The sequence below is a fragment of the Jaculus jaculus genome, chromosome 1 (assembly GCF_020740685.1).
Source record: "Jaculus jaculus isolate mJacJac1 chromosome 1, mJacJac1.mat.Y.cur, whole genome shotgun sequence".
Lineage (NCBI taxonomy): Eukaryota > Metazoa > Chordata > Mammalia > Rodentia > Dipodidae > Jaculus > Jaculus jaculus.
Genome location: NC_059102.1, coordinates 157,309,085 through 157,325,967, shown reverse-complemented (window position 1 = coordinate 157,325,967; position 16,883 = coordinate 157,309,085). Strand labels below are relative to the sequence as shown.

The following is a 16,883-nucleotide window of genomic DNA, read 5'->3' as shown; positions in this document are numbered from 1 at the left end:
TCCTGGTGTTGGTTGTGGCAAGGCCAGAGGCTCCTGAAGCCAAACAACCAGGTACTGGAGAAGAAGGAGGCTGGCCTAGGCTAGCAAGCAGCCCCTGACCATCTCAAAGGACCCAGAACCCAAAACAACCTGGGACATTTCTTGAGAGCCCAGTGTGCCTGGCTCCTGGCATAACTGGCTAGCAGGCCTGACTCTCAAAGGTCTGCGGTGGAGGCATAACTGCAAACGAGGTTCTCAGGCAGCACTAGCTAGGGCAGTGGAGCAAATCTTGCCTGGCTCACAGAGCTGGTGGGTATTGAGTCTGGGAGGAGATGGGCTCATCTCAGGCCCATCATTCTAGACCACCTGCCCCTGACCACAGAATTACCTTTGGGTGTGTTTGGCTTGCACGTGACATCCCTGTGATCTGTTCCTTCATCCCTACCCCATCACCTAGACACCCGTGTGCTCACTCCTCAATAAACACACAGCTGCTCCGTTTTCATTTCAGATCCTTTACCTGTCTGGTAGGTATGTACAACAAACTTATCCATCTTTGCTTATGAGTTAGCTCCTGGAGGGAGAAGGCAGGGAACATATCTTGGGTTTCTCTCTTTCTGGTGTTTGAAAGGAAGGAACCTAGAATTGACTTGGGTCTATCCTGGTGTGGGGGTTTGAATCAGATGTTCCCAGCTAAGGCAATTGGGAGATGGAGCCTCGCTGGAGGAGGTGTGTTATTGGGAGGCAGGCTTAGGAGCCAGCTCCGTCTTGCTCGAGTTCTGCTCACTCTCTTGCTGCTGTTTTTCATTTCCTATGGCAGAGGTGATGTCCAGCTTCTTCTCATGCCAAGCTATCCCCTGCCATCATGAAGCGTCCCCTCGAGACTGTAAGCCAGAATAAAACCTTTCCTCCCATCAGCTGTTTTTGGTTGGGTGCAATGATATGGTAACTATCACACCTAGAGAGCAGCTGTGTGCAGAAACCTGCCTGCACACACAGCGTGCTGCCTGGCTCATCCTCAGAGACCTCCAGAAATCACTTCTTGCAAGCTTTGGAAGCTAACCCCATCACTGAAAGAAAAGATCTTGGAGAATAACTTATAAGAGCTCTTGGACAATAGCAGGCAACTAGCAAGTTGGGAAAGTTTCCCAGAATGCAGAGAAAATAAGCAGAAGTAGAAAACTGGAGATAGGACTAGTGATGAGTGAAATGAACTCACACCGTGCATAGGAAATCCAGAAAGACCGAGAAGACAGAAAGTGCGAGCGTTTCCAGGAGAACAATAAAGTATACCCTCAAAATTGAACTGGCTTGAGTCAGAGGAACCTCCGGAACAGTGAGCACTGTGAGTTAAAGAGACAGCCATACGGAGACCAGCATCACAGCACATTAGGAGATAAGCAGCGGAAACTGATCTTTTGAAAGGAAAGGGTAGCAACAGTGAAATGAGGACCAGATGGCATCTAACCTCACTAGCAGCACGGAGAGACGAGATGGTCTGGAAAGCATGTCCAGAGCAAAGCTGTCTTGAACCCAGAATCAAAACCCAGAATCAGATGGCTGGTGGCAATTTGGGAAGCGGAGCTGCTTTGGGTTGATTTTTTTCACCCTCAACAACGTGAAGGTGACTACAAAAGAAAACTGATACCAGAGGAGGGGGTTGTTGGTGCTAGAAACCTGCCTATGTGGCTTTTGGTCTTTTGGACCTGATCTGCAGGAGAAATGTGGAAGGATTTGAAACTCTGAACCAAGAGACACTTGCAGTGCTGTAAGGAGAGTGTGATGGCCATTCTCGTGAGAGTTGAAAGATCTGAATTCAGAAACAGTGGGCTGTAGATGCTTGGCTCATGAGGGGAGAAAAATTGTTAAGACTGGGCTAGAGGCAGTTTGGGTGAGAGGCTGGCTGAGAGACTTCTGTGTCTCAAGAACTTGAGCAAGGTTGAATTTAAAAGTAGTGGACTGGGCTGTGGAGGGTTCAGTGGTTAAGTGAACTTCTTGCATAAGCACAGGGGCCTGAGACTGCCCAAGTGTAAATATCCAGATCTCACATACATCCACTGAGTGCAGCCATGCTTGCCAGTAACAGCAGCCCTGTGGCCCTGCAGGGGAGCAGAGGCCTGAGATTCTCCAGAGCCCTGTAAGCTTTGGAATAAGTACAAAGGGACTCCAGCTCAGAACAGGACCAGGTAGCAGGACGCTGCAGGACAGTCACAACTTTACACATCCATTAATAAGGTAACTGTACGGGGTACCATAGGGCATATACACATGCACACCACACACACACACACACACACACACACACACGTGCATGCACATAAGAAGAAAACTGTTCAAACTGTGTGTTTGGCGAGGAAAGCAGCAGAAGGATGTGGCATAGAAATAAATGAAAGTTTCAGGCTGGAGACTGCAGCCAGGGTCTGCGATTGTTGAGAGATTCCCACCTTTGAGGACTGGGCCAGCTGTTCTGCATTGGCACAGTAGACGGAATGCTGACTCTTGACAGGAGGGGGCCTGAAGGAACGATGCTGGAGACTTTCTGCTCTTCAAAGTGGGCTTCATTGCCCAGTGGATTAACAAGTTTGGTAACATAGCTGGTACTGGTTTTGGAAGTATGACAAATGTAGGAAAGAGAGGGTAATTAATTTGCAATGTAGTGTCTTGGAGATGACGCCTAGCTGAAGAGGAACAGGGCCATGTAGTCTCTGAATGGAGGCCAAGAGGGGTCATGCCATGGAGCTATGAAGATGACCAGTGGGCTGCAGTGGTGAACCTGGGATTGTAGAGATGTCAAACTATAAGACAGCTTCCAAGGAAAGCTGCTTACTCTTATTTGGGTGGATCTGGCTGGAAAGGAAGCAGCAAAAGGCTGGAGGGAGGAAACTGGGTCCCCAGAGATTTTGTTGAAGGCCCTAGAAGCTAGACATGGAGCTGCCGGATTTGATATTTACCCTGCTGATTTTCTATCTTGCCTTTGTCCATCTTTCCTTGCTATGTCTTTATTATCCCTTTTTGCAGTGGGTATGTTTACTCTGTGCCACTGTGTGTATTTAACTTGGGTTTTGATCTTACAGCTCACAGTTAAGAGACTTTTTGAATATCAGATGAGAATTTTAATTTTCTTTTTTTAAAAAAATATTTTATGTATTTATTTATTTACTTCAGAGAAAGAGAAAGGGAGAGAGAGAGAGGGAGAGAGAATGGGCATGTCAGGGCCTCCAGCCACTGCAAACGAATTCCAGACACATGCACCACCCTGTGTATCTGGTTTAAGTGGGTCCTGGGGAATCAAACCTGGGTCCTTTGGTGTTGCAGGCAAGCACCTTAAAAAGCTAAGCCATTTATTCCAGCCTGAGACTTTGAATTCAAGTAGCGTCGGGACTGGCAAAGACTATGGGGACTTTTAAAGGTGGATTGAATGTATTTTGCATCATGATATAGTCACGAGTCTATGGGCACCATGGTTGGAATGTGGTAGTTTGAATAAGATGTCTTCCGTAGCCTCATGTGGTTTGAAAGCTTGATCCCTAGCTGGTGGGAAATTGAGAGGCAGGGCCTTGCTGGAGGAGGTGCGTTGCTGGGGTCGCCTTGGGATGTTACAGCCCAGCTTCCATCTTGCCAGAGCACAGCTCACTTTTGTTGCTTTTTTTTTTTTTTGCCAGATGCTGTGGCAAGATATGATGTCGAGCGTCTGCTCTACCACCCTTTCTCTGCCACGATGAGACGTCCCCTCAATACTATAAGAATTAACAAAAGACAAAACCGTTCCCTCTCTCAGCTGATTTTGCTTGGGTATTTGGCCCCAGCAATGAAAAGGCAACCACAACAGCAAACACAGAAGTCTATGCTCCCAGACGTCTTGTTTTGAAGTTGTTACTTTGAGGGCACACCCCAACACATCACAGGTAAAGCCCTAGAAACTGTTTGCTTATCCCGTAGTTCAGTGAGGGAATAATGGCAAAATGATACCTGTGCAGAAAGGACTGGGATCCCAATTTAAACAGAACACCAGATAATTCTAACAAGGATGGACACAAACTCCAGACTATGCTGCAGACAGGAAGAAAGTGAAGGGGCCAGCTCAGAAAGACTTGCTTCTTCTGCTACAAGCAAGAGGGGGAAGGCAACTAGAAATTCTGGGAAAAAGAAAAACTTCATACAATAACTATCTTTAATTTTTTTTTTTAATGAGAGACAGGGAGGGAGAGAGAATGGGCATGCCAGGGCCTCTAGCCACTGCAACTGAACTCCAGACAAGTGTGCCACCTTGTGCACGTGCGCAGCCTTACATATGTGTCACCTGGCTTACATGGGATCGGGGGAGTCGAACATGGGTCCTTAGGCTTCACAGGCAAGCGCCTTAACCGCTAAGCCATCTCTCCAGCCCAACAATAACTATTTTAATGTTATTCTTAAGTGTAGGGTTTAAAAGGGAGTTTGTTAGCTTGTGTCTAGAGAACTCTTCTCCTCATAGGTCTGTGACAAGGAACTGGCCATTCAGCTCCACTCTTGGTGTGGATATAAACATTATATAATTAACGTAGTGCTTCCTCCTGGTCCTTAACTACTGAATCCAACTGACACAACCTAAAATTCTCAAACTTCAGAGTAAATAAAAATGTCAACAAGCAGCCGGACGTGGTGGCGCACGCCTTTAATCCCAGCGCTCGGGAGGCAGGGGTAAGATGATCACTGTGAGTTTAAGGCCAGCCTGGAACTACAGAGTATCCAGGTCAGCCTGGCCTAGAGTGAGACCCTACCTTGAGAAAAAAACAAAAAGGCTAATGCAATATGAATATAAATGTTAATGAAAACATAAAAGCAACCTACATTTAAGTACAATATTAGAATTGTGGTTTTGCATGGAAAGAAAATGTTTGTTTTTCCTGAAGTTTGTAGTCGCCTCTTTCTCTCTCTTTCCTTTCTTCTTCCTCTTTCTTTCCTATCTTTCCTTTTTTCTTCCCTCTTCCCTTCTCTTCTTTCCTTCCTTCCTTGCTCTTTCTGCATCTCTCTTGTAGTGCACTGTGGCAGACCTCTCTTGCATCACACTGGGTCAGAGAGAGACTTGCTAGGCTACACAGTGTTGGCCATGTCTTCCTTATCTATCAGAACACCCCTTCTATCTCAGTTCTGAAAATCCTGGGGCTAGAGAGATGGTTCAGAAGTTTAAGGTACTTTCTTTCAGTTGTAAAATATTACAAGCATAGTCTGCCCTTGCCCCCCCCAAAAAAAATGCAGGCCTGCATGACTTCAAAAGTAAGCCCTCTTCTTTCCCAGCCCCATACTCTGTCCCAAAGCAGCCACCGTGAAAACTCCACTAGTCATTCCCAGGTCCCGCCACCAACTGAGAGGGGCAGATCAACAGGAGATGCTTCCTTCTGCACCCACCCTGGAAACTCACTCAAAGTTGGCTCCCTTGTCTTCAAGCCTAAAGAATAATTTAAAATATTTAAAAAATTCAAAATAATGGTTGGAAGAAGAATGGGGGAAAATATCACTGTTTCTTGCCATTCAGTTCTTACTACCTACACATGGAGGATGTCTTTTAGAACACAAAGTCAGGGATTCAAAGGAAAGCCAGCTACCCACACACGCTCTTCACAACTCAGCCTCCCTCTGGATTGATACAGCGCATGCCTCTGGGAGCTGCAGGCGCTCAGTATTATCTTTCCCATTCACTCTTGTCATGAACACAACTGGAGACATGGCACAAGCTGGAAGCGTTTCCATGACACAGACGGCAGGGACAGAAGGTTCCAGAGAGGGGAAGCAGGCCGTCCAAGGGCACATAGTGATGCGGCTGGAATGTTCAGGAGAAAACGTTTACTTTTTACTTTCTCTGGAGCTTTACAAGGTGTCTGATCATATCAAACATGCAGGATTCCTCTCTTTTAAAAAAATATTATTTATTTGAGACAGAGAGAGAATGAGAAAATATAGGCATGCCAAAGCCCTTGGATACTGCAAGAGAATTCCACAAATTCCAGGCACAAGTGCCGCTTCGTGCATCTACCTCTGTACGGACACCGGGGGATTTAACAAGGAGTAGCAGGCTTTGCAAGCAAGCATCTTTAACAACTGAGGGATCTTTCCTCTCTAGAAAGATCCTCAGGGATCCAGTTAGGGAGCTGGTTTCTGGGAAGCATTCTGGGGCTGGAAGTGAAGGATGGGAGAGAGAGACTGCTGTTTTTGCACTCTACTATTTCCTGCACATTTGGAATATTTGACTGTCGATCTCTTTCCTGCGACCAGTTTAAAAATGCATAAGTGACACTTGAAGCCATGGAAACAAGCAGCTCTAGATGGTGGGTAGTCACTTGGTTGGAGTTGCCATCCTTCTGAATCAAGCTTGAGGAGGAAACTGGTTTTCCTCTGGGCAACTGGTAATGGAACACCTTGACCCTGTTTGCCGAGCTCCCACAGACACCCTTCCTAGAAGGCTGGGTGCTACCTGCACAGCTGTGGCTGTGCGACCGACCGTTGACTGTGATGCCCTCGCTGCCAGCAAGCACTGGGGCTAACATCCACCTGCTGCCCCAGAGAGCTAGAGTTTTTTTTTTTTTTTTTTTTTTTTAAGGGTAAGTTACAAGATTGAATTTAGGAAGAGTTAAGAGGGAATGCGAAACAGGAAAATGCCCAAGTCAAGAGAAGTTTGCCCCTTTCCCATCCTTGCTGGGAGCAGGGAGAAGAAACCTGGAAAATCTCCCTCATACCCGGAAAAGCCTCTCTCTGGGAAGAAAGCATGCGGGGAAGGGAGGGAGGGGCTCGCGTTCATGGCTCAGGTCCATGTATTCGAATCGGGCATCCAGCTAGGTTGAGGCTCATCACACCAGGCTCAGGCGCGAGGTAAAGGGACCTGAGTGGTTGGCAGGCCGGGGAGGCTGACTCAGAAGGGCCACCACGCAGGGGCTGAGCCTGGGGAACCTTGAGACAGAAGCAGGAAGCTGATGTTTGTTGATGCTTGTACTCATCTTGGGTGAGACCAGATCCGACTCGAGTTCTAGGCCTGCCGAGGCAGGCAAGGTGGCATCTGTGTCTGTGGGCCAGTCCCTGTGCTACCTTGCTCCTAATCTGTAACAGTCGCCTTTCTTGAGGAGAAACTACTGCTGTTAGGGCAACAGGGTGACGACTGCTGTCATGTCTTCAATCCGGACAGGGTGACACAGCATGATAGTTAGAGCACCAGGAGCAGAGAGCTGAGCCACCTCGCTCTCCACCACCCACATCCTGGGCCCTGAGAATCTTGTTCATTCTAACCTTACCTCAAACCCACCCTCCACTCTCTCCCCACCTCCTCCACCAGCCCAAACGCCATGCACAGACCGGATGACCTGGTGGCTTCTCACTGACCCCCACCCATTCCTCTGTCAGTTTCCTCCAAGTGAAGTTGATCAGATCACACCAAGCGCCTGCCAAACACCTGTTAGTGTCTCCCACCCTAGCCTAACAAGTCCCCATGTGACAGTTAAGGTGTTGCCAACTTGATCTAGTTAGTAATCCACAGAAATCCCTTTCGGATGAGTCTCCGAGGTTGCTTTCAGGAAGGGTCCACTAAAGGAGGAAGTCCTTCCCCCAGAGTGAGCCCTTCCCCCAGAGCAGGCTGCCCGCTCAGAGGGGGACTTTATATAAGGAAGCTCTGGGTGAAAAGAGCCCCTTCCTTCTTCCCACTTGGCTGCCAGAGCTGCTTGCTGCCTCCCAGCGTGGACTGAAGACCTGCGTGGATGGAAACCCAGCGGCTCCTCAGGAAGCCTCCAGGCTTTCCGGTGCCATCTGCAGTGCCGGATGGGGACTGCTGAGGCATCTGGCCAGGTGCGCTGAGCAGCTCAGGTTCCGTGATTCTCAGGCCTGCAACTGCTATTGGACTACTGTAAGCTAACCCAGTAAATTCCCTTTTTAAAATAAGTCTTATTGCAGTTCTGTTCCTCTAGTGAGCCCTGACTAATACACCCCATAAGTGCCGTGGATCCTTCTCTGACATTACTCTCTACACTTGGTCCGCTCCCTGCTCCCCACCATTCTTGCTCTCGAGTTCTCTACACACCTCAACTCCTTCGCACTTGCTGAGCCTTTTCTAGAGTTCTGGCTGGCTCCTCCTCAGCCTGCAGGTGTCTACTCAAGTCACTTCCTCAGATACACCTGCTGTGGCCTGTGTGAACTGACCTGGCCTATCCAACCCTAGGTGAGCGAAGGGCATCTGTTTAGTGTAGAGTAGCCCCTGAAGTCCTCTGTCTTCTCTTGGGTATCTCACATGGATAAGAATGGGACCTGATGGACAAGGAATGGAGACATACGGTTCCTGCTCCATGTTCGTTTGACAATGACACTGAGCCGTGTGTTGGTTGAGTCCTATGGTCACAGTGGGCCCGGGACGTCTGCCCACGTCTACAGCCCTCACTCCTGCACAACTAGGAGGTGGAAAGGAAGCCCAAGGAGGGAGTCGGCTGGAGTAATTGGACCAGCTTTCAAATGACTGGGTTTCTTTAAACTGTTCAGCTCTTCAGGGCCTACTCTTCATGCTAACTTTTGGACACGTGAGGGGGGCAGGAAGGTAGAGAAATCTTCTGACTGATTCAGAAAACGTGTCCACAGAGCCTTGCTTCCCACTGCATTTTCTTAATCACATTAGCATCTGCAGCAGGGTGGCCTACCTGCCCGACTGCAGCCCGTTGCTTATAGCAGCTAATTGGCCAGTGGGCTGGCACGGTGGCCGGGTCTCTGCGGCTCATGAGGCCGTTCCTAATGAGCTGGTGAAGGGACTGCCCTGAAGCTGCCTCCCCCACCCCCAAGATGCTCACTGCCTACTCAATCAGAGAATGACCAGCTTCTCCTTTCAATGACCCCTCCAGGGCTGTGTCGCCGCCAGATTTCTAGTGGCATGTGAGATTACACTGTCCCTCTATCCTCAAGCTGCCTGACCTACAGGTCCCTGACAAGGTCAAAGCCGGCTCCCTCCCTACCCCACGCCTATGTGAGCTAGTTCCATGGCCCTGTGCTGACCTCAGCAGTGCCGTTTTCTCTTCCAGTGATGTTCTGGGCAGTGGGGATGCTGTCCCCACAGAGACTTTCCTCACACTTCCCTCTACTCCCAGGCCAAGTTCTGGCAGGACTCAGCCCTACCCAAGGGCTCAAATGCTTGTGGGCAGCCAGCCCCATAACTTAACCTCTTTCTTCTGTTCTATCAAATTGACAGTGACCTTGCTTTCCAAGGTCATTGAGAGCCAGTCATAGATGCGGCTGAGACCAAGGCAGAGGGTACAGTGCCTGGTGTTGGGGACGATGAATGATACCGTTGAACCCTTTGCCATGGAAAAGTCAGGCTTGCCTCCTGTTTTGTTTTTGTGCTTGCTTTTCAAGGTAGGGTCTCAGTCTAGCTCAGGCTGACCTGTAATTCACTATGTAGTCTCAGGGTGGCCTCGAACTCACGGCGATCCTCCTACCTCTGTCTTCTGAGTGCTGGGATTAAAGGCATGCGCCACCATGCCTGGTGTGCCTCCTAATTTTGATCAAAGCTAGACTCTTCTACCCTTTGTTCTACTAGTAGCTGCCAGTTAGCCCTGGGGTGGCTTTGGCATCCCTCTTCTCTGTGGTCATAGCTCTTCGTATGATCAATCATTTGGGACAGACAGAAACCAGGCACTGAGCACAGAGGAGCAAGGAGAGCAGGGACCCTGATGGTCATCTGGCCCAACCTTCTGTAATCCTTTGGCATGACAACCCCCTGGCCCCATAGACTCTTTCCAGTGGCGGAACACACCCTCCTGGGCACTTCGCCGCCCCTGCACCCACTGCAGGACCACTACGTGGGTCCCACATGGTGGCTTTTGTCAGAGACCTGCAGGCTGCATTCCTGGAATGGCCTGATCCTGCTGTTAGTCACGTGATGTGCCTCTGCTGAAGCCCCCTCCCCCATCTAGCCTGGCCCCACCTTCTCCTCCTTACTCACCAAGTAAGTCAAGTCCTTCCCTGACTGTACAGTCACCTGCTGTAATACCGAGTGACCTGACAGCCACACCCATGCACAAGCATGTGCAGATGATTACTTGTCCCTATCTCTGTCACACACACACACACACACACACACACACACACACACACACTACTCCCAGAGTACACTTTTCACAAGGACTACTGCTCCCAGGATGGACACCCCTTGAAATGACCTTGAAATGGTGACAGATCGACTAGTGTAAGCCTTGGGCCCTGAGATATGCTGGTTCTGCTTGTCCCCCCCTTTTTTTAAAATAACGTACCTCTGTGTGCATTTTCATAAATGCATTGGTGCACGTGTGTGGGGAGGTAAGAGGACAACTTCAGGTGTTATCCTCAGGAATGCTGTCCACTTCTTTAGGGACAAAGTCTCCCCTTGGCCTGGAGCTCACCAATTTGGCTAGAGTTGCTAGTTTTGGCAAGCACCAGAGCTCCACCTGCCTCTGCTTTCCCAGTGCTGGGATTTGGGGCGTACTGTACAACCACACCCTGTATTTACACAGGCTCTGGGGATTGCACTCCAGTCCTTATGCTTGCAAGGCAAGTACTTTACCAAATAATCTGCTCCCCAGCCCCAGCCCTTCCTGCTTGGGAGCACAGGACGAGGCCACTGACCATGATAACCTGTCCAGGGTCCATGGTACTCAGTCAGGACTCGACAGGAACAGCTGGGTCAGCACAGTTGCCAGGAGGTCACCAGCCCTGGCCTCCCTTCCTAGGTTATGCTCAGGACCAGGTTATGGGTCATAGCTGGACTTCAGGGTCAAAAGAGGGGGGCAGTAGAAGCTAGGGTGTAGCACAGCAGTAGAGTGCTTACCTAGCAGGTACCAGGCCCTACACTCTATCACCAGCACTCCCCGAAAAGCAAAACAAAACAAACAAAAAAAAAAAAAACAGGTGAGAGACAATGGAGCCAGGCTGCAGTGCCCCCTAGAGGGGTCTCAGTTATTCCTCTACACATGGTGCTCCTGAGACACACCACAGAATTTGCTTTTCTTGTTAAGATAGGATCTTACTACATAGCCTGGACTGGTCCTGAACTCACCCTCCTCCTGCCTCAGCCTTCCCAGAGCTGAGGCTACCGGCACGCGCCTCTACATCCAACCCAACCCATCTTGTTTCTGAGAGAGGTGGAAGACAAGTCGTCCTTAACACTGACTCACACCAGCAAGTCCCCTTCTAGGTGTGTGACGCAAAGAACCGAAACCATGTTCAACCAGGCCCCTGATTGTGAGCATGCCCACAAGCGCATGCACCGCGGCTGCAAGGTGAGCCATCCTAATGTTCCCCTATGTCCTTAGATACACAGCATGGCAACCAGCTCTATAAAGGAAGACCATTCTGGCACATGCTACATGTGGGGACGCTGAGCGCAATGAAATAAGCCCGTCACAGAAAACGGTCCCACAACATCTTGATTCTGTTTACTGGATGCTCCAGTAGGTCAAACCACAGACAGAAAGCAGACTGCCAGGGGCTGCTGGGAGGGGTGCAAATGCAGATGAGGAGGGGGGCTTTATCATCAGTTAGAGATGGTGGTGGTAAACCTGGGCCACATATTAACTACACTGAGTTATGACCTCAACATGGCAAGTCATATGCAATGTGAGACTTGTCTCAGTGGCAGCAAACCAACGCAGGCCCCTGGGCAGGAGATGGGAGCTAGGAAAACAGACAAGAGCTGCTCATCACAGAGCCGCTGGGTTGCGAGGAGTCCAGAGCAGGGCCCCAGATCCTGCTGAGCTAGACTTCCTTGGAGGGGATCTGGCTGGTGGCCTCTTTAGAATGACCCCGTGGCCAGCCACACAGCGGGGCTGGGTGCGGGGCACTCAGGGATGACAGTCACGCATACACCTATGTCTTTCTCATTCCAGAGTCAAACACAGATTCCTTGAGTCCCATGTTCTTCCCAGAGGACGAGCCTCTGCCTGGGGCGGGGGGATCCCTACAGCGGGGATTCCCCACAGTCCTCTGTCCCAGCACGGAGTTTGTGCTGTGTAAGAAGACCGTGGTTTGTGATGGAGAAAGGGACAGTGCAATTGTGCACTTGGGGGACACTCAGAGCCAGAGAAGCCAATTTGGAAAGGGAATTGTGGGCAGAACAGAGCTACTGCTTGTGAGCTGCTGATGAAGCCTCTGCTGTGGGAGGGGGTGCTTCTCATCCGACAGGCTCCGGCCCAAGCCCAGCCCCTCCCATTCTTAGGGAATAGGGGCACAAAGACTCAGGGTGTCTGTGCAGCAGGTGCCACTTGCGTGTGATTTCTGTTGCTGGTTCTCACCCGGTATCCTGTGTCAGCCACACCACAGGGCGGATGCTCCTTTCTGTGCACCCCCAGCCCTGGTTGCTCACAGCATCTGCCTGCTAGGAGCCATGCCTATCAGGGAGAACATGACTTCCTTTACAAAGACCTCAGCGGGAAGAGGTACCGGGCAGAACCGGTACATACCAGTGAGGTCAAAGCCCGGGAGCCAGGGCATCTCGCAAACCCCCAGGGGACACTCCCATGGCTTGACTTTGGACTGACTTCGACTTCTTCAGGGTCCACTGCTTCCTCTCAATGTCAGTGCCCTTTCCTCCTCCAGCTGCCCTGTCTTCAGAGCCACCTCCCCAAATCAATAGCACACAGGACCCTGCGTGCCAGGTTCTGTGGAAGACAGCCTCCGTGACCTCCACACGGGGCTCAGGAGAGGCAAACCAAAGGAGTCTGGGCCACACACAAGAAAGTCCCTCTGCTCCCAACAGGCAGGGCCACCTTGGCGCAAGGGCCCTGGGAAGGCAGAAGCGCTCCTTACCTGGACGCATCGAAGCTGTCGTAGGAGCCCACTGTGTAATGCCGGAAGAGCTTCTTGCTGCGGTCTGCGCGGGTCTCTGTGCAGGGGGAAGAGGAGCACGGGTTAGAGAAGCCACGTCCCTGCATCCAGTGTCCACGCCCCACCCCTCCACTTCTCATGGCAGGAGACCCACTCTCCCAGGGACACACCTGGGGCGAGGCCAAGGCCAATTCTGGACCCTAACTCTGCAAAAGGTGGGGATGCTGCGGACGTCAGGATGACCACAGAGCAAACGGGTGTGCTCCAAAGGACAGGCAAAAACCCCTTGGCTGCTCCCAAAGGACAGGGGAGGGTCTGCAAAGCGGGGACCGTGAGCATTCCAGCGGGGATCAGCCACAGCCATCCCCATATGGCATCTTCTAGATCAGCCCTGTCAGAAGCTATCGCCCAGGCTAACAAGCCTCTCTGGCCCTCTAGTACCTGCAGATGATGGATTTTGTGTAAAGAGATATGTTCATTTTATTTTCGTGATCGCAGTTCGACTCTCCTTTAAAAAAATAAAAAGGCACTAAACACACCCGATTAACATCCTAATTAAATCTTAGTCTTGCTTCCCTTACCCGGCAGATTTAGGTATGAAATCAGTGGGAAAGGAAGGATATGAGCGCCTAGATTCACAGACGGCTGGGGGATGGAGGGGCCATGATGAGGCTCGCCAGAGCATGGCGGCTCCACATGAGCTCAGAGGCTCGCCACGAGCTTGCAGGTACTTCCCTCCAGAAAAGATGTTTTTTTTTTGTTTTTTTTTGGTACCATCTTCTGAAATCTTGTAGAACTTGGAGAAATCGAGCACCTGGCTTCAGAAAAGTGGCCTGAAGTCTGATGTGCCCACTGACCCTGTTTTCCATCTCTCCCCTCTTGCATTACAAGGTTAACGTGATTCGTTTTTTTTAACAACACATTCTTTTTATTTATTTATTTTAATTTTAATAAGTATTTTATTTGTATTTCTTTATTTGTTGGAGAGAGAAATAGGCAGGGAGAGAGAGGGGAGGGGAGAGAGAGAGAGAGGACGTGCTATGGCCTCCAGTCACTGTAAACGAACTCCAGACGCACGCCCCTCCTTGTGCATCTGGCTTACGTGGGTCCTGGGGAATTGAACCTGGGTCCTTTGACTTTGCAGGCAAGTGCCTGAACCTCAAAGCCATCTCTCCAGCCCCCTAAACACATTCTTATAGTTGGAAATGTCTGTGTTCTTTTAAAAGCATTTAAACTTGTTTTGGTGTTTGTATGCGTGTGCATGTGCGTGCATGCATGGTGTGTGCGTGCGTGAGTGTGTGTGTGTGTGTGTGTGTGTGTGTGTGTGTGTGTGTGTGCGCGCACAGGTGCATGTGGAGGCAGTGATGGATGAGGCGTGTCTTCCTTAATTTAATTGCTCTCCTCTTTCTTCTTTGAGAGAAGCTCTCTCACTGAATCTGAAGCTTACCAGTTTGGCCGACCAGCTAGTCAGCAAGCCAAAGAGATTCTCCTGTCCCTTCCTCTCTAGTGCTGAACTGACAGGCATGAGCCACCATGCCTAGATTGTACATGAGTGCTGGGACCACAACTTCCGCTTCATACATGGCAAGCACTTGACTGACCAATCCATCTCGCCAGCCCCAGGCCTGTGTTCTTTAATGTTTAGAGGCAGTGGAAGCGCCTTATGGACTGGGGAGTCACCCCTGGGGAGGAAGGAAAGAGGCAGGCACAAGCCCAGGACTACCTTTCCCAGCTGCCCCGTGTATCTGGGTGTGGCCATGTGACTAGTTCTCACCAATCGGGTATAAACGTGGCAGGAAGGCCTCACCAAGTGGGGCTTTTCAGAAGCCCATCTGTTTTCCCTCCCTCCCTCATGTGGCAAGAATTAAACTTCTGTTGCATTAGGCTTCACTTGGAGATTCTTTGTTACAGCTGCCAACACTGCCCTAGCCGCCAGGCAGGGCAGCAGGGGTCGTCGGACTTGGCTCCCACCTGCCTTTCGGCACCTGCCACCTTCTTCTCCTAACCACTCGGCGTTCTCAAGGCTTTAGCCACAGAACCATCACCACCATCTTGCTGACACTCATGGAGCACTTCTATGTCACAGGCCTGCTATAAGCACGAATCATATAGTTTCCATGGTAACTCAGTGAGGGTGCACAGGCCGTGCTCTGTGGCCCCTCAGTCTTTCCACTTCATTAACACTGCCCTTCGAAACCCTACTTTGGGACTGCGGGTGGCCTCCACTGGGACAATATCACATTTCAGTTGAAGTTGAAGGGTCCTGTATGCCACACATCACTAATCAGCCACTGCTTATTTAAGTCACACTGCATGAAGGCCTTCAACAAAATTCCACTGACAATTACCAGAAAGTCCTCTTGCTAAGCAGACAAAAAGAAATGATGGTTTACAAACAAAACAAGCAATTTAACTTTTAGAAGAATGTGGTCCATCATGTAGAAAACAGATCACCCAAAGTGAAGCTGTCAATTATATATATATGCATATACATATGCCATTGTTATATTGTATATCAAAAGGACACTGAGGTACTAAGCATTGGAGCACAGTTTAAAGATAACTAAGAGGTGGTCATCCTCCACTTAGGCCTGTCACTCTTGAATCATCATTGCCTCCATCTTAAAGGTTGTGTCCTCCCTAGAATCCTCGAGTGTGGCTCTCTGCACACAGGGAGGGAAGGGGCTGACCAGATATACATTATGGAAGGCAGCAGTGAGGACTGTCAATATCAAGACACACACCCACTCCATGACTGGGTCAAGCTCAAATCAGCACCCTGGCCAGTGCTCATCTCCTGTTTAGCTGATCACAGAGCCTGACAGCTGGGACAGAGTGTCAGGCCCTGAGCTGTCCACAGTGCTTCTGGGCGGAGGCTGGGGGTGGTGGTGGTGGTGGCGGCTTGGTTTCTCTGTATCAATCACCTGTCCCATGTCTCCTTTGAAACTCAGCCCTAGAAGCCATACTGCTGATGCCAAATAAGGCCTTTGGGAGGCCATGAGGATCAGACGAGGTTGTGAGTGTGGTCTCCATGAAAGGACTAGCAGCTGACTGAGAATGGGGTGACAGACCTGAGCTGCCACGCTTGCTCTTCTCACTGTGTCTCGCACCACTCTGGGAGGAGGCAGAGTCCTCAGCAGTAGGGAGGCCCTCACCAGATGCAGCCCTTGACTCAGACCTCCAGACTCGCAAGCTGAATGGGCTTCTACTTGTTTGTGTCCCGGGTCAGCTGCTGGAAGGGTGAACAGACCTGCTGTCTAACACCCAGAACACAGGCAGAATCAGTGCTTGCTGACCCAACCCAAGACCTCACTGTGCACAAAGCACGTCGCCATAGCCTACACAGTGTCAAAGTACATGGAGGCTGGGCACTGGTCCAACCAAACTATGCCCACTTGCCCCATGCTTGGCGTCTGGAGTAAACATGCTCAGATGTCCCTACCAGCATCCCGTCCCCACACAGGCTCTAGTGTAGTCACTGACTTCAGGTCCACCTGGAGCCAGAGCCTGTGCCCTAAGGGCAGGAAGTAGATGGGGCAGGGCCTCAGGAATCCAGTGGTGAGTGGGGAAGCTGGATGAGGGCCCTGGCAGTCAGATCACTGCAAAGGGACACATGGCTATGGGCTGTACCCAAGGCATCTTTGTTGGGGCCATACTTATTTCAGGCCCTGGAGGGATAAGTGAGACTTGAGCCTCCTTGTGAGGTTAAGCAGACTGCCTCACAAAGCCATACAGGATCATAAGGGTGTTAATTGCTGGTACTACTCTTAACTGCTGTGGCTGACTAACCCCCCATGTGGCAGCTCTGTGCTGTTGCCTAGGAAACCACTGGGCATGAAGAGCCAACTGGTGCAGGTCCCAACTGGGATAGGATGGAGAGCTCCGTGTCCAAGAGCAGTGAGGACAGCATGTAGTGGAATACGTGTGTCCATGGCCACGTGAGAATACACACATGTGCATGTGTACACATGTGGGTGAGCTTGTGTGTACAAGTGCATGTGTGTTCTTACGTGTATGTGCATGCCTACATGTAGATGTGAGAGCGCATTTTGTGTGTACAGATGCATGTGTGTGTATCACCTGTGTGTATATGTGTCCATGTGAGA

The 16,883-nt window shown here is 50.4% G+C and overlaps 1 protein-coding gene across 10 annotated transcripts in view; it reads right to left on the bottom strand.

Annotated features, from left to right (window-relative positions):
- Positions 1-16,883, bottom strand: part of Shank2 (SH3 and multiple ankyrin repeat domains 2) — a 609,914-nt gene that overhangs the window by 184,955 nt on the left and 408,076 nt on the right. For all 10 annotated transcript variants that reach the window (XM_045152632.1, XM_045152644.1, XM_045152648.1 and 7 more), the window contains one exon: positions 12,760-12,835. In XM_045152632.1, coding sequence (XP_045008567.1) covers positions 12,760-12,835 — 76 coding nt within the window. The remainder of the gene's footprint in view (positions 1-12,759; positions 12,836-16,883) is intronic.